This window comes from Phyllobates terribilis, unplaced genomic scaffold (genome assembly GCF_046119375.1).
Source record: "Phyllobates terribilis strain yellow unplaced genomic scaffold, ASM4611937v1 Scaffold_4__5_contigs__length_816908805, whole genome shotgun sequence".
In the NCBI taxonomy this organism is placed as follows: Eukaryota; Metazoa; Chordata; class Amphibia; order Anura; family Dendrobatidae; genus Phyllobates; species Phyllobates terribilis.
In genome coordinates this window covers 298,029,815-298,053,290 of record NW_027362764.1, presented here as the reverse complement: position 1 = coordinate 298,053,290, position 23,476 = coordinate 298,029,815, and the positions used below count along the sequence as shown (strand labels likewise).

General features: G+C 39.4%; 1 protein-coding gene across 1 annotated transcript; it reads right to left on the bottom strand.

The window, feature by feature from the left end:
* Positions 1-11,887: 11,887 nt before the first annotated feature.
* LOC141264650 (thread biopolymer filament subunit gamma-like) lies at positions 11,888-23,214 on the bottom strand. Its single transcript, XM_073676921.1, has 8 exons — positions 22,470-23,214; positions 21,868-21,928; positions 20,690-20,785; positions 19,989-20,165; positions 18,012-18,137; positions 15,776-15,996; positions 14,533-14,579; positions 11,888-11,949 (listed from the first exon to the last, which is right to left on the bottom strand). The coding sequence occupies exons 1-8, from the start codon at positions 23,192-23,194 to the stop codon at positions 11,888-11,890; spliced, it is 1,515 nt and encodes a 504-aa protein (XP_073533022.1). The 5' UTR covers positions 23,195-23,214.
* Positions 23,215-23,476: the final 262 nt, after the last annotated feature.

The following is a 23,476-nucleotide window of genomic DNA, read 5'->3' as shown; positions in this document are numbered from 1 at the left end:
TCTTTTAAACAGATATATTTGTGTCTGAACAGTCAGGGAGACACTATTAATGTTTTTTAAGGAAAAAAGGCCAAAAGCTGGATAATACTGAGATTTGAACCGTGGAACTGCAAAACCAAAGTTACAGTTATGTAGCCTACACCAGAATCTTTTAAACAGATATATTTGTGTCTGAACAGTCAGCGAGACACTATCACTGTTTTTTTCACGGAAAAAAGGCCAAAAGCTGCATAATACTGAGATTTGAACCGTGGAACTGCAAAACCACAGTTCTAGTTATGTGGCCTACTCCAGAATCTTTTAAACAGATATATTTGTGTCTGGACAGTCAGGGAGGCACTATTACAGTTTTTTTATTGCGGAAAAAAGGCCAAAAGCTGGAAAATACTGAGATTTGAACCATGGAACTGCAAAACCACAGTTCTAGTTATCTGGCCTACACCAGAATCTTTTAAACAGATATATTTGTGTCTGAACAGTTAGCGAGACACTATTAGGCTGTGTGCCCATGATGCATTTTTTATGCGTTTCTGCAGCGTCTTTGCAGCTGCGGAAACACTTTAAAAATGCATGGTAGAACGGCAGCAATGTTCCCCAATGATAATCCGCATGTGCTGTGCACATGCTGCGGAAATTTCCGCTGCGAATTATCATTGCGGAAAAAAACACAGCAGCTCTACCAATTATTTTACAGAAATGCTGCGTTTTCGCCGCCATTGACTTGCATTATAACGCGCCAATACCGCAAGACTGCATCTGTACTTGCGTATTTGGCGAGTTCTAATGTGCGGATGGCACCCGGGTGTAGAGGATAGGAGAGACTCATCCACACCCAGGTACCATTAAAAAATCTGTAAAAAAGAATAAAATAAAAAATAAATGTATATTTACCTTCCGGCGGCCCGCGGTGTGCTCCTCCTTGCTTCCCAACACTTCACAGTGGATTGAAGGACCTGCGCTGATGTCAGAGTCATGTGACGGGTCACGCGACATTGACGTCGGCAGGTCTTTCAATTCACTGCTGCCAGCAGCCGGGACTGAGCGAAACAAGCCAGCGCGGGCCATCGGAGGGTAAATATACTTTTATTTTTTTATTTTTAACCACTCTCTCGGTCACACTATATAAATCCATGCCGTTTGCATGGATTTATATAGCGTGACCTGGTTGTCACAAGCACTTTCCAAGTGATGCTAATCGCTTGGAAAGCACTTGTCAATCCACATGCGGAAATGTCAGTGAATAACGCTCCATTTCCACATGTCCCTGACAGGAAAAACGCATGTACAATCCCCATCGATTTTTTCTGCCAGGGAGATGCAGAAACGCTCAGGAAAAAATCCTGAGCATTTCTGCATCGTGGGCACATAGCCTTACTGTTTTTTTTTACGGAAAAAAGACCAAAAGCTTGATAATACAGAGATTTGAACCGTGAACCTGCAAAACCACAGTTCCAGTTATCTGGCCTACACCAGAATCTTTTAAACAGATATATTTGTGTCTGAACAGTCAGCGAGACACTATTACTGTTTTTTTATACGGAAAAAAGGCCAAAAGCTGGATAATACAGAGATTTGAACCGTGGAACAGCAAAACCACAGTTCTAATTATCTGGCCTACACCAGAATCTTTTAAACAGATACATTTGTGTCTGAACAGTCAGGGAGACACTATTACTGTTTTTTTTTACGGAAAAAAGGCCAAAAGGTGGATAATACAGAGATTTGTACTGTCAAACTGCAAAACCAGAGTTATAGTTATGTGGCCTACACTAGAATCTTTTAAACATATATATTTGTGACTGAACAGTCAGGGAGACACTATTATTGTTTTTTTTTACGGAAAAAAGGCCAAAAGCTGGATAATACTGAGATTTGAACCGGGAAACTGCAAAACCACAGTTCTAGTTATCTGGCCTACACCAGAATCTTTTAAACAGATATATTTGTGTCTGAACAGTCAGGGAGACACTATTACTGTTTTCTTTTACGGAAAAAAGACCAAAAGCTGGATAATACAGAGATTTGAACCGTGGAACTGCAAGACCACAGTTATAGCTTTGCGGACTACACCAAAATCTTTTAAACAGATATATTTGTGTCTGACCAGTCAGGGAGACACTGTTACTGTTCTTTTTTACGGAAAAAAAGGCCAAAAGCTGCATAATACTGAGATTTGAACCGTGGAGCTGCAAAACCACAGTTCTAGTTATCGGGCCTACACCTGAATCTTTTAAACAAATATATTTGTGTATGAACAGTCAGGGAGACACTATTACTGTTTTTTTTTACGGAAAAAGGCCAAAAGCTGGATAATACTCAGATTTGAACTGTGGAACTGCAAAACCACAGTTCTAGTAATCTGGCCTACACCAGAATCTTTTAAACAGACATATTTGTGTCTGAACAGTCAGGGAGACACTATTACTGTTTTTTTAATGGAAAAAAGGCCAAAAGCTGGATAATACTGAGATTTGAACCGTGGAACTGCAAAAACACAGTTATAGTTATGTGGCCTACACCAGAATCTTTTAAACAGATATATGTGTGTCTGAACAGTCAGGGAGACACTATTACTATTTTTTTATTTACAGAAAGAAGGCCAAAAGCTGGATTATGCAGAGATTTGAACCGTGGAACTGCAAAACCATAGTTCTAGTTATCAGGCCTAGACCAGAATCTTTTAAACAGCTATGTTTGTGTCTGAACAGACAGGGGGACACTATTACTGTTTTTTTTACGGAAAAAAGGGCAAAAGCTGGATAATACAGAGATTTGAACCGTGGAACTGCAAAACCACAGTTATAGTTACTGTATGTGGCCTACACCAGAATCTTTTAAACAGATATATTTGTGTCTGAACAGTCAGGGAGATATTATTACTGTTTTTTTTTACGTAAAAAAGGCCAAAAGCTAGATAATACTGAGATTTGAACCGTGGAACTGCAAAACCACAGTTCTAGTTATCTGGCCTACACCAGAATTTTTTAAACAGATATATTTGTGTCTGAAAAGTCAGCGAGACACTATTACTGTTTTTTTTTACTGAGAAAAGGCCAAAAGCTGGATAATACTGAGATTTGAACCGTGGAACTGCAAAACCACAGTTATAGCTATGTGGACTACACCAAAATCTTTTAAACAGATATATTTGAGTCTGACCAGTCAGGGAGACACTATTACTGTTTTTTTTTATGGAAAAAAAGCTAAAAGCTGGATAATACTGAGATTTGAACCGTGGAACTGCAAAACCACAGTTCTAGTTATCTGGCCTACACCAGCATCTTTTAAACAGATATATTTGTGTCTGAACAGTCAGCGAGACACTATTACTGTTTTTTTTTTACGGAAAAAAGACCAAAAGGTGGATAATAATGAGATTTGAACCGCTGAACTGCAAAACCACAGTTATAGTTATGTGGACTACACAAAAATCTTTTAAACAGATATATTTGTGTCTGACCAGTCAGGGAGACACTATTACTGTTCTTTTTTATGGAAAAAAAGGCCAAAAGCTGCATAATGCTCAGATTTGAACCATGGAACTGCAAAACCACAGTACTAGTTATCTGGCCTACACCAGAATCTTTTAAATAGATATATTTGTGTCTGAAAAGTCAGGGAGACACTATTACTGTTTTTTTTTACGGAAAAAGTCCAAAAGCTGGATAATACTGAGATTTGAACCGTGGAACTGCAAAACCACAGTTCTAGCAATCTGGCCTTCAGCAGAATCATTTAAACAGACATATTTGTGTCTGAACAGTCAGGGAGACATTATTACTGTTTTTTTAAGGAAAAAAGGCCAAAAGCTGGATAATACTGAGATTTGAACCGTGGAACTGCAAAACCATAGTTATAGTTATGTGACCTACACCAGAATCTTTTAAAAAGATATATGTGTGTCAGAACAGTCAGGGATACACTATTACTGTTTTTTTTTAACAGAAAAAGGCCAAAAGCTGGATTATACAGAGATTTGAACTGTGGAACTGAAAAACCATAGCTCTAGTTATCAGGCCTAGACCAGAATCTTTTAAGCAGCTATGTTTGTGTCTGAACAGTCAGGGAGACACTATTACTGTTCTTTTTACGGAAAAAAGGCCAAAAGCTGGATAATACAGAGATTTGAACCGTGGAACTGCAAAACCACAGTTATATTTACTGTATGTGGCCTACACCAGAATCTTTTAAACAGATATGTTTGTGTCTGAACAGTCAGGGAGACACTATTACTGTTTTTTTTTACGGAAAAAAGGTCAAAAGCTTCATAATACTGAGATTTGAACCATGGAACTGCAAAACCACAGTTCTAGTTATCTGGCCTACACCAGAATCTTTTAAACAGATATATTTGTGTCTGAACAGTCAGCAAGACACTATTACTGTTTTTTTTTTACGGGAAAAAAACCAAAGGCTGGATAATACAGAGAGTTGAACCGTGGAACTGCAAAACCACAGTTATAGTTATGTGGACTACACCAAAATCTTTTAAACAGATATATTTGTGTCTGATCAGTCAGGGAGACACTTTTACTGTTTTTTTTACGGAAAAAAGGCCAAAAGCTGCATAATACTGACATTTGAACCTTGGAACTGCAAAACCACAGTTCTAGTTATCTGGCCTACACCAGAATCTTCTAAACAGATATATTTGTGTCTAAACAGTCAGGGAGACACTATTACTGTTTTTTTTTCCGGAAAAAGGCCAAAAGCTGGATAATACAGAGATTTGAACCGTGGAACTGCAAAACCACAGTTCTAGTAATCTGGCCTACACCAGAATCTTTTAAACAGAGATATTTGTGTCTGAACAGTCAGGGAGACACTATAACTGTTTTTTTTATGGAAAAAAGGCCAAAAGATGGAAAATACTGAGATTTGAACAATGGAACTGGAAAACCACAGTTATAGTTATGTTGCCTACACCAGAATCTTTTAAACAGATATATTTGTGTCTGAACAGTCAGCGAGATACTATTACTGTTTTTTTTTACAGAGAAAAGGCCAAAACCTGGATAATTCTGAGATTTGAACCATGGAACTGCATACGCACAGTTCTAGTTATCTGGCCTACACCAGAATCTTTTAAACAGATATATTTGTGTCTGAACAGTCAGGGAGACACTATTACTGTTTTTTTTTATGGAAAAAAGGCCAAAAGCTGGATAATACTGAGATTTGAATCCTGAACTGCCAAACCACAGTTCTAGTTATCTGGCCTACACCAGAATCTTATAAACAGATATATTTGTGTCTGAACAGTCAGGGAGACACTATTACTGTTTTTTTTTTACGGAAAAAGGCCAAAAGCTGGATAATACTGAGATTTGAACCGTGGAACTGCAAAACCACAGTTATAATTATGTGACCTACACCAGAATCTTTTAAACAGATATACAGTGCCTACAAGTAGTATTCAACCCCCTGCAGATTTAGCTGGTTTGATAAGATGCAAATAAGTTAGAGCCTTCAAACTGCAAACGAGAGTAGGTTTTATGAACAGAAGCATAAATCTTACAAACCAAAAAGTTATGCTGCTCAGTTGAATTTTATTAATTTTTAAACATAAAAGTGTGGGTCAATTATTATTCAACCCCTATGTTTAATATTTTGTGGAATAACCCTTGTTTGCAATTACAGCTAATAATCGTCTTTTATAAGACCTGATCAGGCCGGCACAGGTCTGTGGAGTTATCTTGGCCCACTCCTCCATGCAGATCTTCTCCAAGTTATCTAGGTTCTTTGGGTGTCTCATGTGGACTTTATTCTTGAGCTCCTTCCACAATTTTCAATTGGGTTAAGGTCAGGAGACTGACTAGGCCACTCCAACACCTTGACTTTTTCCCTCTTGAACCAGGCCTTGGTTTTCTTGGCTGTGTGCTTTGGGTCGTTGTCTTGTTGGAAGATGAAATTACGACCCATCTTAAGATCCTTGATGAAGGAGCGGAGGTTCTTGGCCAAAATCTCCAGGTAGGCCGTGCTATCCATCTTCCCATGGATGCGGACCAGATGGCCAGGCCCCTTGGCAGAGAAACAGCCCCACAGCATGATGCTGCCACCACCATGCTTGACTGTAGGGATGGTATTCTTGGGGTCGTATGCAGTGCCATCCAGTCTCCAAACGTCACGTGTGTGGTTGGCACCAAAGATCTCGATCTTGGTCTCATCAGACCATAGAACCTTGAACCAGTCTGTCTCAGAGTCCTCCAAGTGATCATGAGCAAACTGTAGACGAGCCTTGACATGACGCTTTGAAAGTAAAGGTACCTTACGGGCTCGTCTGGAACGGAGACCATTGCGGTGGAGTACGTTACTTATGGTATTGACTGAAACCAATGTCCCCACTGCCATGAGATCTTCCCGGAGCTCCTTCCTTGTTGTCCTTGGGTTAGCCTTGACTCTTCGGACAAGCCTGGCCTCGGCACGGGAGGACACTTTCAAAGGCTGTCCAGGCCGTGGAAGGCTAACAGTAGTTCCATAAGCCTTCCACTTACGGATGATGCTCCCAACAGTGGAGACAGGTAGGCCCAACTCCTTGGAAAGGGTTTTGTACCCCTTGCCAGCCTTGTGACCCTCCACGATCTTGTCTCTGATGGCCTTGGAATGCTCCTTTGTCTTTCCCATGTTGACCATGTCTGAGTGCTGTTCACAAGTTTGGGGAGGGTCTTAAATAGTCAGAAAAGGCTGGCAAAAGAGATCTTTAATCCACACATGTGAAGCTCATTATTCTTGGTGCCTGAACTACTTCTTAATACTTTAGGGGCACCAAACAGAATTCTTGTGGGTTGAGGGGTTGAATAATAAATGACACTCTGAATTAACTTTTAACGTTTTAAAAAAACAAAAAAAAAAAAAACAAAAACAAAATTTGCTGCAGTGCATTTCCCACTTCCAGGCTGATCTACAGTACAAATGTCACAATGCCAAGTTAATTCCGCATGTGTCAACCAGCTAAATCTGCAGGGGGTTGAATACTACTTGTAGGCACTGTATGTGTGTCTGAGCAGTCAGGCAGACACTATTACTGTTTTTTTTTTAACAGAAAAAAGGCCAAAAGCTGGGTTATACAGAGATTTGAACCGTGGAACTGCAAAACCATAGTTCTGGTTATCAGGCCTAGACCAGAATCTTTTAAACAACTATATTTGTGTCTGAACAGTCAGGGAGACACTATTACTGTTTTATTTTACTCAAAAAAGGGCAAAAGCTGGATAATACAGAGATTTGAACCGTGGAACTGCAAATCCACAGTTATAGTTACTGTATGTGGCCTACACCAGTATCTTTTAAACAGATATGTTTGCGTCTGAACAGTCAGGGAGACGCTATTACTGTTTTTTTTTACGGAAAAAAGGCCAAAAGCTTGATAATACTGAGATTTGAACCATGGAACTGCAAAACCACAGTTCTAGTTATCTGGCCTACACCAGATTCTTTTAAACAGATATATTTGTGTCTGAACAGTCAGCAAGACACTATTACTGTTTTTTTTTTACGGAAAAAAAAACAAAAGCTGGATAATACAGAGATTTGAACCGTGGAACTGCAAAACCACAGTTATAGTTATGTGGACTACACCAAAATCTTTTAAACAGATATATTTGTGTCTGAACAGTCAGGGAGACACTATTACTGTTTTTTTAATGGAACAAAGGCCAAAAGCTGCATAATACTGACATTTGGACCGTGGAACTGCAAAACCACAGTTCTAGTTATCTTGCCTACACCAGAATCTTCTAAACAGATATATTTGTGTCTGAACAGTCAGGGAGACACTATTACTGTTTTTTTTTTTACGGAAAAAGGCCAAAAGCTGGATAATACAGAGATTTGAACCGTGGAACTGCCAAACCACAGTTCTAGTAATCTGGCCTACACCAGAATCTTTTAAACAGAGATATTTGTGTCTGAACAGTCAGGGAGACACTATTACTGTTTTTTTATGGAAAAAAGGCCAAAAGATGGATAATACTGAGATTTGAACCGTGGAACTGCAAAACCACAGCTATAGTTATGTGGCCTACACCAGAATCTTTTAAACAGATATATTTGTGTCTGAACAGTCAGCGAGACACTATTACTGTTTTTTTTTACAGAGAAAAGGCCAAAAGCTGGATAATACTGAGATTTGAACCGTGGAACTGCAAAACCACAGTTCTAGTTATCTGGCCTACACCAGAATCTTTTAAACAGATATATTTGTGTCTGAACAGTCAGGGAGACGCCATTACTGTTTTTTTTACGGAAAAAAGGCCAAAAGCTGGATAATACTGAGATTTGAACCCTGAACTGCCAAACCACAGTTCTAGTTATCTGGCCTACACCAGAATCTTTTAAACAGATATATTTGTGTCTGAACAGTCAGTGAGACACTATTACTATTTTTTTTTACGGACCAAAGGCCAAAAGCTGGATAATACTGAGATTTGAACCGTGAAACTGCAAAACCACAGTTATAGTTATGTGGCCTACACCAGAATCTTTTAAACACATATATTGGTGTCTGAACAGTCACAGACACACTCAATTTTCTTTTTTTTTGGGGGGGGGGAATACCAAAAGGTTAATAAGACCCGTATTTGTACAGTCTGACTGAGGAAAAAAAATTACAGGACTTAGATGAAAAAAAAAGGATTTTTCCTGGCCCATGAGACCGGGGGATACGTCTAGCAATTTGACCAGCAGGTGCACACAGGACTGTAGTGAACTGTTTGTTGGTATAACCATTGCGTCTCCTATACAGCCTGCCTGCCTGCCTGATATCTGGGATGGATATTAGTGCTGAGAAAGACTTTTTGTTTGATTTGGCAGGCTTTAGAGACCCTACACTACCTATTTCGCACTATATATCTCTTCCTAACTCAGTAGCACTGACCCTACCCTATCTGATCCCAGGCGACTGTGTCCAAGATGGCGGCGCCCGGTTTTAAATACTCAAGGTGACGCTGTGCAGCCAGCTAATCACTGTAATGCCCACAAACAACATGGCTGCGGCATTACAGTGACTGGCTGGCAATCCCTGCATGTTAATTGGCTCTGTAAAGAGCGCCAAACGTGCAGGGCGGAGACCCGAGCTCCTGCCCCAGTAACCCAGAAATGCTCGGTGCTCGCCGAACATCCCGAGTAGTGAGATGTTCGGGCGAGTACTGAGCAGTGTCGAGCATGCTCGCTCAACACTAATGATTATGGCTTACAGCCAATAAAAACACAAAAGTCAATATCTCAGTAAATTAGAACTCTTTATAACAACCGCTTGAAAAATGTTTTTAAAATCCCAAATTTTGACCTACTGAAATATAGTAAATGCGATCATTACTTGGTCGGGGCTCATTTTTCATCATTTACTGCATCAATAATGCGTGGCATGGAGGTGATCAGCCTGTGGCACTGCTGAGGTGTTATGGAAGCCCAGGTTGCTTTGATGGCAGCCTTCAGCTCATCTGTGTTGTTGGGTCTGGTGTCTCTCATCTTCCTCTTGACAATACTTCATAGGGTTAAGGTCAGGCGAGTTTGCTGGCCAATCAATCACAGTGATATTGTTGTTTTTAAACCAGGTATTGCTACTTTTAGCAGTGTGGACAGGTGCCAAGTTCTGCTGGAGAATGAAATAGATGGCTGCATTGACTTTGGTCTTGAGAAAACACTGTGGACCTACACCAGCAGATGACATGGCTCACCAAACCATCACTGATTGTGGAAACTTCACACTAGACCTCAAGCAACTTGGATTGTGTGCCTCTCCACTCTTTCTCCAGATTCTGGGACCTTGATTTCCAAATGAAATGCAAAATTTACTTTAATCTGAAAACAACACCTTGGACCACTGAGCAACAGTCCAGGTCTTTTTCTCCTTAGCCCAGGTAAGACTCTTCTGGCATTGTCTATTGGTCATGAGTGGCTTGACAGAAGGAATGCGACACTTGTAGCCCATGTCCTGGATACGTCTGTGTGTGGTGGCTCTTGAACCAATGACTCCAGCAGCAGTCCACTGCTTGTGAATCTCTCCCAAATTTTTGAATGGGCTTTTGTTAACAATCCTTTCAAGGCTGTGGTTATCCTGGTTGTTTGTGCACCTTTTTCTACCACACTTTTTCCTTCCACTCAACTTTCCATTAATATGCTTGGATCCAGCTTCTTTAGCAATGACCTTTTGTGGCTTACCCTCCTTGTAGAGTGTGTCAATGACTGCCTTCTGGACATCTGTCAAGTCAGCATTCTTGCCCATGATTACGGAGCCTACTGAAACAGACTAAGGGACCTTTTTAAAACCTTTGGAAGCCTTTGCATGTGTTTTTTGTTAATTATTCTAATTTACTGAGATAATGACTTTTGTGTTTTCATTGGCTCTAAGTCATAATCATTAACATTAACAGAAATAAACACTTGAAATAGATCACTCTGTTTGTAAAGACTCTATATATAGTATGAGTTTCACTTTTTGAATTGAAGAACTGAAATAAATTTACTTTTTGATGATATTGATGATTTGATGATATTCTAATTTTATGAGAAGCACCTGTATCTATCTACGCATAGATAGATATACTGTAGATATACATTTAAATACACATATGTTCCATGCAATTCATTTTCGCAGGAATGCCACTGAAAAATGCATGAAGAGACAAAAACTATTTATTTTTAGAAAATTGAATAGAATTTGCTCAGATAAAGCAGTAGTCATTTAAAAAAGAAAAAGAAAATTGCAGTTAGGCTAGCATGCCATTTGCCAAGCACAAAAGAAGAAGTATATTGGCGTCATCAGGGAGTCATCATCTTGCTTTTTCTGAAAATCTGGTCAACTCTCGATTTCAAATTAAGTCCGCTGAAAGGAAAATGGAAGAAACATTAAAATGATTATATGACTCAGCTATACCACACATGTATGTTACATGCAGGACAATAAGGTTTCTTGTAGTTTTGCCTATGCAGTAATTTCCTACAACAGCTAGATGCTACACTGCATGGAATGCCATGTTATGAAATGCCACTTCTAAAACTGTAGTTGTAAATGGTTGAGAACTGCCTGGTATTCAGGACATGGTTCACTCTTTCTTTTTTAAACTGCAGCATGTTTATTGAATAACTGCTGCATATAAATACTGCAGCCGAGAGCTTTATGTGCAGTACCAAATGTTTTTTGGGAATAATTGTATAACTATCTGCAGCATTTTTCCCACAGTATGTGCATGAGCCCTAAGTCTCAATAAAACTATTACTTTGTATAATATTACAATATACAGTTTGTCTAACAAAAGAAAATGTAGGCAACTGAATAAATTGCAATAAATAGCTATATGGATCGACATGTTAAAAACTTTTTTTTTTTTTTGTATGTCTGTTCCAGTAAATACTTGCATTCCTCATGATTTTCAGTAAAAATAACAGGCAGCAGCAAAAGGCAAAGTTTTAAGAAAGGATAATCTAGAACTGCTATTTCATGGTAGAAAAGGTATTTACTGAAACAGGCACATCAGGAGAATGAATAGGTTTGTAAGGGTAATTCATGATACTCCTGCAATGCTGATCATGCAGTGTTACCCTTTAGGTAGCAAAATACCAAACACATGTCTGTTTCAATAGTAGATGAGGCTTTACAGTGCCTTAAATTCCATAGGAAAAAAAATTGCTTAAGATGAAATCAAATATGCACAATTAAAATATAAGGGCCTCTGACCATTTCCCAAAATCTGTGGTCAGTGGACATATAGCTGGGAGACTCCCATACACGTTAGATCCCAGGCTGATCCTGCAAAAATTGGGTCTAACAACTTTTATTTAATTTGTTTGATCAGTTTAATCATTTTATCCAATCTAAGAAATCTTAATACTGAGCCCTCATATCAACAAGATTTGAGTTTTAGCAGCATGGTTGCCTATGATTTGATTATCTAATTAGTTTGTCTTCCTCACCTATAGATGAATCTTTCTTCTGAAAGCCGGCGTCAGCTGTGGGGAAAAACAGAAATCAATTAATTTATTAGTTAAACATAAATCAAAGTATAGTACACATTTGACTTAAATTATAATCTTGTAATTATTGATCTGTTTGGACTTTATGAAGACAATCACTTTTATATATGGTCTAACCAGCCATTATCACCGTCTGTGTGGGTATGAGGTGGTATATAGCTATACACTTCCCCTGTAACAGCTATTTCAGGGGAATTTAGTATTATATGATAACCATTCAAATGAATGACTAACCATGTAATGTACAAGTATTAAGTAACTATGCCTTGTCATTAAGCCAACAGCCCAGATTTTGTTATATTTCATTCAGTGCTCTTTTCCTGCCTTATATGATGGACACCGCACTATAAGAAACCTTAAGTCAATGAGTGAATTGTGTTGACCATCATATGGGGGAACCACCTTACTTTTCTGCCTTCTGTTCATTAGAGGAACCAAAACACCAGTGTAAACACAGCCTTAAAGAGAGGCTTGTTCTAGGTCATAAAGAACACTGAAGAAAAAAACTCTCTAAGATATCCTATATTGTAGGAAAACCGCTTTTAAAATACAAGCCAACTTTAACAAGCATTAAGGCTGTGTGCCCACGATGCGTTTTTTAAGCGTTTCCGCAGCGACAATTCCGCCGCAGAAATGCTTAAAAAACGCTTGGTAGAAGGCCTGCCTTGTTCCCCAATGATAATCCGCATGTGCTAGGCACATGCTGCGGAAATTTCCACTGCAGATTATCATTGCGGAAAAATCCGCAGCACTACCATTAATTTTGCGGAATCGCAGCGTTTGAGCCGCCATTGACTTGCATTGGACGGCATAATATCCGCATGACTACACGTGCACATGCGGATATTATGCGGTTCAATGCGTGGATGGTACCCGGGTATGGAGAAGAGGAGACTCTCCTTCAGACCCGGGTACCATAGTACCTGTAGTTAAAAAAGAATTAAAATAAAAAAACACATATACTCACCTTCTGGTGGCTCCTGGTCTCCTTCTCCGGTGTCTTCGGCTGCTCGCGGTGTTAAAAGGAATTTCCATGACGTCATTTATTCATGTGACAGGTCACGCGATTGCTGACTTTGGCGGTCGCGTTACCTGTCACATGACTAAATGACATCATGGAAGGTCCTTTTACACCACCGCGAGCCACCGAAGACACCGGATGCACCATACAGGAGACCGGGGGCCATAGGAAGGTGAGTACAATGTTTATTTTTTATTTTCACCATTTTATTCCTTTTTTTACTATTGATGCTGCATTTGCAGCATCGTAACTTGGTCCCACAACATAAATCCATGCCGGTTGCATGGATTTATATAGTGTGACCAAGTTGTCAAGCACTTTCCAAGTAATGCTAAAATCGCTTGGAAAGTGCTTGTCGACCCGCATGCGGAAATGCATGTGAAGAACGCTTCACTTCCGCTTGTCCCTGGCAGGAAAAACGCATGTACAATCCGCATGTACAATCCGCATGCGTTTTTTTCTGCCAGGGAGATGCAGAAATGCTCAGGAAAAATCCGGAGCATTTCTGCATCGTGGGCACATAGCCTGAGGCTGCGTGCACACGATGCGTTTTTCATGCGTTTCCGCTGCGGAATTTCCACAGTGGAAACGCATCAAAAACGCATGGTAATCCGCACCCCATGGTCCCCAATGGCATTCCGCAATGTCAATGCACATGCTGCGGATTTTTCCGCAGCGTTTCTGCAGCGCTCATAAATCCGCAGTATGTTCATTAATTTTGCGGAAGCGCCGCCATAGACTTGCATTGAGATGCATAGAATCCGTGTCTGTAAATTTGTACAAGCGGATAATATGCGTTTCAATGTGCGGATGGTACCCAAGTCTGGAGGAGAGGAGACTCTCATCCAGACCTGGGTACCATTCTACCTGTAAAAAAAAGAATAAAATAAAAAATAAAGTTTATATTCACCTGTCCGGCGGCCCCTGCAGCGCTTACCTTCCAGGACCTGAGATGACATGACAGCAGCCTGTCTCGCGAGATGCCGGCAAGCCAGGAAGGAACCAGGAAGGAGCGCGACAGCACACGCGGCGGTATCGGAGGCAAGTATAGCTTTATTTTTTTATTTTTACGGTCACACTGTATAAATCAATGCCGTTTGCATGGATTTATACAGTGTGACCTAGTTGTCAAGCACTTTCCAATTGATGCTATCGCCTGGAAAGTGCTTGTCAGTCCGCATGCGGAAACACATGCGTTAACGCATGTTGATACGCATGTGAATCCGCATGTATTCTGCAGGAAAAACGCATGCACAATCTGCATGCGTTTTTTCTGCCAGGGAGATGCAGAAATGCTGCAGAAATTTTCTGCTTCATTTCTGCATCGTGGGCACATAGCCTAAGGGTGAAGAAAGGGTAACTTAAAGGGTTCACCCAGGAAGACTCTCCGGCACTCATGTGGATTTATGAAAGAATCTTTGATTGAGCTTGATAGATGAGTGTCTGTTTTTTTAACCTATGCAACTATATGAGATGTCTAAAAAGTAATATATGTTTACTATATTACATATTGAGAAACTATTGCAAACAATGCTTACATGAGTAAGTGAAGGTTCCTCCTGTTAAGACTTCTACATCAGGAAATCTATAGGAATGAAAGAGATAATTACATATGTGGATCATTTCATTCTATGCATCACTAAACTTGGATAGTTTTGAACTTGTAATCAGACTGTAAAGGCAACATGCATCTCACAACAACCTAACACCTATTGCTTTCTGAGGAACAATTGCAGTTAAACTTCATGTGCAAGGGTCTCTTTGGGGTCCATGTAGCACAGATCCTCACTAAATTGCCCTTAGGATTAATACACGCCCATACAGTACTTCCGACTTTACACAAATCTTTCTCCCAAATTCTGTGAGGGGAAAACCATGTGGCCACAAGTACACTACAGAGTCATGCAGAGAACTCTGTGCCCCTGGCTTGTATACACAACTTTGCTGTGTAAATGAAACCTAAAAGTAGATGCCATGTCTGATTTTAGCAGCTCCTTGCTTTTGAAGGAATTCTGCCCATCTACAATATGAACAATACTTCTGCATATTCTATGATGTTGGAAAAATGGAATAATTGGGGTATGTTCACACAAAGTCTTTTTCAGGCAGATTCCACCTGAAACCCTCCTAAAAAAAGTGCTAAGAAATGGCAAAAAGATTGAACATGTGCACACCAACATCAAAACCACTACTGTTCATTCTTACGTAATTTTTACCCTTACTTTTGGTTTCTGCAAAATGACTCCTGCAGTATTGTTAGTGCCGCATGATTAGTGCCTCAAATGGAATTTCACTATAAAATGGACTGAAATACTATAACTTGTGGACATTGAAAAGTCATAGCTTCCAAAATGTATGTAATTCTTATCTCTGTGCTCTTTTTCACTTTTCTGCAGAAAGTCTTCAAAAGGCTCACACTGTGTACACTATGGGAATATGGAGTAGGTATCTGTTTTAGGGCATGGACTCCTACTGTGGAGGAGTGAAAGTGAATTCAGAGATAACAATTACATAGAATGGGCATCTCTTCAGCCAACCACACACTCTGGAGGTTAAGTGCAGTTTCTCTTGGTGACAGATTTCACTTAAGAATAATATATACTGTAGCTAAATAAAAATCAAACTCAATTCTAGATCAGTTTGTGCAAATATTACAGATTGTATAAAAAGCGCAATAAAGCTGCATAGTGTATAGTTTATTGCTTCATATTTTAGGGTCAGGTGTTTAATCACAGATTGATTCTAAGAAAAATAGTAACACAACAGTATTCTTAAACTTACTTGATGTCTTCACCCTCCAACAGCTTCTTGTAGGTGGAGATTTCTACATCTAATGCTTGTTTGATGTCCAACAATTCCTGGTAGTTGACAATTATCTTGTGAAGTTCCACCTTTGCCGATTCAATTGCTGATTCATAGCTGGATATCTGTGCCTGGAATTCCGCCACTCCCACACTGGATCTTGCAACTACTTCCGCCAGACTGCCTTCAAGTGTGTAATTCTAATTACATAGTAAAATTGTGTGTTACCTCCATTGCTTTACCACATTTGAGGCAGATCTCCAGTTTTTCCTGTTGAATATCTGCAGTGTTTAACATCTCTATTACCAAACTCATTGCTGCTTTAAAGGGAATCTGTTAGTAGGATCAACCAACCTGAGCTGTCTACAGATGGACAATGTAGGTCATAGGAATCTGATTAAGATACCTTGATATCTGTGATGCAATACCTTATTCCAGAGAAATCCAGAGAATTTTCTTATAAGTAAACAAGCTATTCAGGACTATGGTCTGGATACTGATCTGCATGAGAATCTGCCACCATAGCTTACTTTTAATAAGGGGACGTTACCAGTGTGATGTGTAATGGCCGCTTTCTGCTCTCCTGATCTCACTGCAGAGCTGTGTGTGATTATACCTGACACATCTGCAGGCTCCGCTCAGTTGCAGCTTCCATCTCATGGGAAGTCAGTGTTGCAATACCACAGAGCTGTGAGAGCTGCAGCTGCTACTGTGTTTGTTATAAGGCACAGTTCAGCCTGTTACTGTTTTGTCTTAGTCACATGTATCACACCAGTAACTTCCCCTTTCATTTAAAATACGCTCTGGAGAAAGATTCTCATGCAGATCAGTGTCCGGCCCATTGCCTGGAACAGCTCATTTACATATAAGAAAAACATGGATTTCTCTGGAATAAGACATCTGATCACAGATATCAAGCTATCGTTGTATTCGGCTTTTTATGACTTACATGCCTATATAGACGGCTTAGGAGGGTTGATCTTACTGACAGATTCCCTTTAAAAGTCAACTTTTGTCTTAAGTGCACACATCACTGACAAGTTTGTCCTTTTCCCACACCCATTATTAAAGGGAATCTATGATCATTATCTACTCCTGTAAATAATTAGGAGCACTTTATCAGCATATGAATACTCTCTTTAATGATGCATGTATTAGTCCTAAATGCTAAATGTATGTGCTTAAAAACTAAGTTTATTTGTCCCTGCTTTCCTTGCCAACTGTAGGACTGCTGTCAATCAGTGACACTGCGTTGGGGGAGCATGCCCACAGTGGTGTAACTGACATCATTGTGTATGCGTAGGCGGAGAATAGGGTGGCTACTTCTCCATCTCCCTGCTCTCTTTGTACATACTTGGATGTCAGTCACACTGCAGCGGCGTGCTCTACCTACCCATTGATTCACATCACATCTCCTGGGCAGGGGAGGAAGCAAAAAACTATACAGATATTACAGCAGGGTATCGCAGCTGAGTCTTTTTGTGAGGTAAAACATTTCACTGCCTGTTTTTAAAAATGTTTTACATCAAAGAAAGAATTATCTGCGACCCTGTACTGTATGCTTTATGCTGAATGTATACTTTTCTACTTCCTCCCTGCCCAGTAGATGTGATATGATCAGACCATGTTCCTGTACGGTCAGACACTGCCATTACACAGTACACAGCAGGGACACATTTATAAGATTATCTCAGCACAGGAACATTTTTTTTAAACACATCCAATTTTGGAAATTATTATTATTACAAGATCTATTGGTTAAAATGAACTTTCTTTGTGGGAAAACTCCTTTAAATTCCCGAAGAAGCTATGAGAATACTTCTTTCTCCTGGGTGCAATGAGGTAGTCTGAGGGCACAATGGTAATCTGTTAGGGTAAGGTCACGTGTAGCCAAATCTGCTGCGCGTGGCCATGACCTTAACATGCTGAAATCATGCTAGCAGCTGCCAGCCTAAAATAAGATTACTGTAACTACACACATTATATCGGGACTTTTAAGAAGTACATATTTATATTAAATAACTATCTGCAGTTCTCTAATTAGCTTTGATTAGAGATGCTCAGAAATTGGGCTAGCTGCTTAGACAATTGCAGAAAAATTAATAATTAAATTATTTATATCTTATGGACTTAAACAAAGTTAACATTATTTTGAAGGAAGATTTAAAAAAAAACTACAGCATGTAACATGAAGACGTGAACTTAATATACATACCACTGCTAGAAGAGACTGTAGTTCCGCATTTAATGTCTGTAATTCTTTCTTTGTGCTGGTAATTTCTGTTTTCACTGAGGCTACAACTTCTGACGTCTTTGCTGTTTCACTATTTATTTCTTCAATCTGTGGATATAAAAGTATCACATAAAATTATTTATCAATAATTGTATCTTGTAATATATTATAGGTATTGTAATCACCTGACTGAGACCACAATCCACTGATACCTCTAATAGAAAAGTAATTTGCATTCTTTTTCATTTACAAAATATTTTGTTCACATTATGTCATTGCTCATTTTGAGTATCATACTTAATGTAATATGTTGAAATATATATCCACCCCAGAGTACTGAAGGAGATTGTAGAAGAAATTTTAGAACCACTCTCCATAATCTTTGAAAATTCTTGGAGAACAGGAGAAGTCCCAGAAGACTGGAGAAGAGCAAATGTTGTTCCTATCTTCAAAAAGGGGAAGAAGGTGGACCCAGGGAACTATAGGCCGGTGAGTCTGACTTCTATACCAGGAAAGATCTTTGAACAAATTATTAAACAACATGTATGTAAGTACATGGATAAGAATGAAGTGATTAACCAGAGTCAGCATGGGTTTGTAACTAACAAGTCATGTCAGACTAACTTAATTTCCTTCTATGACAGAATCACTGACTGGGTGGATCAGGGAAATGCTGTAGATATAGTATATCTTGACTTCAGCAAAGCATTTGACAAAGTATCTCACATCATCCTTATTGAAAAAATGACCAAGTATGCAATGGACCAGACAACTGTTAGGTGGATTCATAACTGGCTTAGTGATCGGACTCAAAGGGTGGTTGTAAATGGCTTCACATCCAGCTGGATGAATGTCTCAAGTGGGGTACCACAGGGCTCCGTCCTGGGACCTGTATTGTTCAACATCTTTATCAATGATTTAGATGAAGGAATTGAGGGTAAACTGATTAAATTTGCTGATGACACAAAGCTAGGAGGGATAGCTAATACTAGAGAAGAGAGAGAGAGGATTCAAAAAGACCTAAATAAACTGGAGCAGTGGGCAGCAACCAACAGAATGGTTTTTAACAGGGAAAAATGCAAAGTACTACATCTGGGCAATAAAAATGAAAAAAGCATATACAGAATGGGAGGAATAGAGCTAAGCAACAGTACATGTGAAAAAGACTTAGGTATACTAATAGATCATAGACTGAACATGAGTCAACAGTGTGATGCAGCAGCAAAAAAGGCAAATACAATTCTGGGATGTATTAACAGAAGCATACAGTCTAGATCACGTGAAGTCATTATCGGTCTTTACTCCTCTTTGGTCAGACCTCATCTGGAATACTGTGTACAGTTTTGGGCACCACATTTTAAAAAAGACATAGACAAACTGGAGCAAGTTCAGAGAAGAGCGACCAGAATGGTGACTGGTGACTGGTCTGCAAACCATGTCCTATGAGGAACGGTTGCAGGATTTGGGAATGTTTAGCTTGCAAAAAAGAAGACTGAGAGGAGACTTAATAGCTGTCTACAAATATGTCAAGGGCTGTCACATTGTAGAAGGATCATCTTTATTCTCATTTGCACAAGGAAAGACTAGAAGCAATGGGATGAAACTAAATGGGAGGAGACACAGATTAGATATTAGAAAAAACTTTTTGACAGTTAGGGTGATTAATGAGTGGAACAGGCTGCCACAAGAGGTGGTGAGTTCCCCTTCAATGGACGTCTTCAAACAGAGGCTGGACAGACATCTGTCTGAGATGATCTAGTGAATCCTGCTTTGAGCAGGGGGTTGGACCAGATGACCCAGGAGGTCCCTTCCAACTCTACCATTCTATGATTCTATGATTCTATGATTCATTGATATTTGGCACCAGTGGATAACACCATGTTCTCCTTATGATAAGCTATAAAAAGACTAATTTTGAACCATAAAACGTGCTTGTTGGATGTTTCTTGTATATGTTACCTTGGCTCTGAAGTATGTCTCTGCATCTTCTTTGTGTTGCACGACGGATTTCTCATAATCTGCCCTCAGTTTATTCAAAGCGCTTGTGAGATCAAATGACTTGACAGCATCAACTTCAATTAGTGAAACGGATGTATCGGCTGCAGCTCCCAGTTTACCCTGTAGGGTTGTCAGTTCCTGAACAAAAAAGGACAACTTACTGTAACCACTTAACAGGCACAAAAATCTGCCAACCTTCCTACCACCCTGTTTGCTTGCGCTCTAACATGACAATATCCTGTCTAGAGATGAAATCATACAGGATGCTTCTCAAGTGCATACTGTTTCATATTAGCAACTATTAATAAGTAGATTATTATTTTTACTTAGATCATGATTGTTGTTTTTCTTTTATAATATGTTGGTGCTATATAAATAACATAAAACAATTATCAGATGAACAAGGTGGGGTTGCTGCCAATCTACTAAGATCTTTTGGCATTGTAGATCCTTGGCAGACCTAACAGAAGTGTGGCTAGCCCTGATTGAGTTTGTTTATCGTATTAAACTATTAATGCTCCCTTTACATACCACTAATATATATTGTGATGTTATAATATATATTATGTGTTTTTATTACATTTCCTAAATTGTCAGGACATTAGCTCAGTTCAAATATTGAAATCTTTAGAAAAACAAAACCCAGCATTGCACAGTCTTACCTCTTCATGTGTCTTCTTCAAAAATTCTAAGTCATCAAGTGCCGCTGAGAATCTTTGTTCCAGTACAGAGCGCAGTTCGGTAGCAGCCTCAATGTCCTGTCGTTGTAAGTCAAATCAATAGATAAGCATTTAAAGTCCTATCACAATGGTTTAATGAGTAATATTAGTTTTCAGATAGTGTACCATAGCTTAATTTAAAGAGGACCTATTAGCAGGTCAAATGTGTCCAGTGTTTGCTCTTAATTTATTCCAGCTGCTCCCCTAAGTATTCCGTTTTTTTATTTCTTAAAATTCACCATATGGTTCCAGAGATTTGAGCCTTTTTATTTAGTACTAATTTGTACGGTCTTTCCAAGTGGGTGGGCTCATAGGGTAATGATAAGGATATGTCCCAGAGAATCCCATTAGCCACATCCCCCTTGTAAAGACCATAAAAATTAGGACTAGATAAAAAGGACCATACCTCTGGAAGAGTATAGCAGATTTGAAAGAATCAGAATACTTAAGAAAGCAGCGGGAATAAAATAAGAGTGAAAACTGGCCATTTTTGTACTGGTGACAGGGCCTCTTTAATAATACCATGTTGACATGCCTTCTCCAAGGCAACTCCTCTAATTTGAGAGAGTAGAGGAAAAGATTGGTCAGACTACATACTCTACATCCACTGCTGATAAGATGTAGAATTGCATGGTGGTAATGAATAACAGGCATGTAATACACAGATGAATGCAGCTCGCCAGGCTCTGTGGTTGGTCACAAAGTCTTGGGAGATCGGTCCTCCCTCCAAGTCCAAATACCCTTATTAGTCTTTAGTTTAATTTATTGATGTTGATCCAGCTTCTCATTGTCATTTTTTACTGTTTTATTATCTTGTAGTAGATGAATTGATCACATACAATGCTTCACTTGAGATAATATAGACAATCTGATAGAAAAACTGCTAGACTCTTTTTATTTAGTGCGTACCAGTTAGTTTAAGAGGCTGAAATGTTGTTGCAAAACTAGATGATACTAATATTATAATTCTACAAACTAAAAAAAAAAAGAGGCCATATTCAATATAAATATGACACCCGTATATACATGTACCTGCACTGAAAATAACCAACAAAATATTGCTTAAAACATCATTGCTACACAGAAGAAGCTGCTTTTGAGGATACACAAAGTAAGATTACCCGTTTCATTGCTCCAATGTCGGTTTCCAGTTGAAATTTCACTCCTAATTCTAATTCGTATCTAAAATAAGGAACGCAAACATTAATACCTAGTAAATGTAACATTTCCAATATCCCGTATTATCAAGCACTGAACTGAAACTGTGACAATGTTTACTTGCTACACAATGTCTAAGACTATCAAGTTTCTTTAATTTTTTCTGCCCCACTGCTATAATTTACTGCACCAAAGTAATGATACATTGTAGTGACTGAAGGGATTTTGCAGAAATTTCCATGACAAATTGTGTAGATTTCTTGTAAAATGTTTTTTTTTGTAAGCGTGCATCAGTCTAGTTGTCTTTAAAATATTCTGTGTCCAACTGATTTTCCTATTGTCTTTGAGATGTGGTAAATGCGACCAAGGTAAATGTATGTATGTAATAATAGATAACACTTTGTCATAATAGCATGATAACTTACTGAAGCCTCACATTTTGTAACATGCTAATAAAATGCAATCATTATAAAAGTCACCATTAACAATGACAATAAATAAAACAATCAATGAGTAGTATTTCACAAGCTTGGATTGATTTGAAAGGAATGATTTTCCTACTTACTTGGTCTTGAGTTCTTCTGCAGCGCCTCTGACGTTGTCAAGTTCAATTTCATGTCTGACATTTTCCAGAGTTAGGGTTTCTACTGTGTGTCTCAGATCTGTAAGTTGGAGCTCATAATTTCCTGGGGAAGAGGAATCTGGGCCAGAGGTTGCTGTGCCTCCTGTTAATAAGTTCAGCTGGGTCTGTAAAGTCTGATTTTCAAATTGTAGCTGCTTAACTTTCTCCACATAAGAATAAAAACGTTCATTTAATCCTGCTAGCGTCTGCTTTTCTGTGGCCCTAGAAAGTAGCTGGGGTACAACACGTGGCCCCCCTACATTCAGAGTTGAGCTCAAACCACCAGCAGTCAATGAGCGTCCCAAACTGAATGCTGCACTGCCTCCAAAACCTCCTCCATATCCTGCTCCCAAACCTCCTCCATATCCTGCTCCCAAACCTCCTCCTAATCCTGCTCCCAAACCTCCCCCTAAACCTCCTCCCAAACCTCCTCCTAAACCTCCCCCCAGTCCCACTGCACCTCCAAATCCTGCACCACCACCCAGGCCAAGGCCACCTCCAAAACCTGCTCCTCCAATTCCAAGGCTGAGACCCCCACTGCCCAAACCAATTCCTCCTGCACTTACACGGGAGAGACCTCCAGAAGAAGCCCCATGGCTAAGAGAATAGCCTGACCTCTGGGATGAGGAACCTACCCAGCTAAGAGAACCTGAACCTGAGACTGACATGATGGCACAAAAGGACGAATTAACCCAGATTTAAAACCCTCTTCCAGAATGTTTCAGTGGAAACTATGAGCTGACATGCACCTAGTTTTTATATGTTTCACTTGTCACTTGACACTCCTGCTTTGCCTAGAGACAGCGTCCTATTTTTTTGCAGAATAGTGAATTTTTAGCTTCTGCCTTCAAGCTGAATTAGCTGTCCCCTAAGAGATAATGAAAATTACTGTAGCTTTCTATTAAAAAAATCTAAAAAATTGAAATATGTTTAGCCAGAGGGTCATTCTT

Coding starts and splice junctions, on each gene's coding strand:
- LOC141264650 (XM_073676921.1), bottom strand. CDS start 23,194: ATGTCAGTCTCAGGTTCAGGTTCTCTTAGCTGGGTAGGTTCCTCATCC. Junction 21,929..22,469: donor GCAGAAGAACTCAAGACCAA/GTAAGTAGGAAA, acceptor TCCTTATTTTAG/ATACGAATTAGAATTAGGAG. Junction 18,138..19,988: donor AGACATACTTCAGAGCCAAG/GTAACATATACA, acceptor TTATATCCACAG/ATTGAAGAAATAAATAGTGA.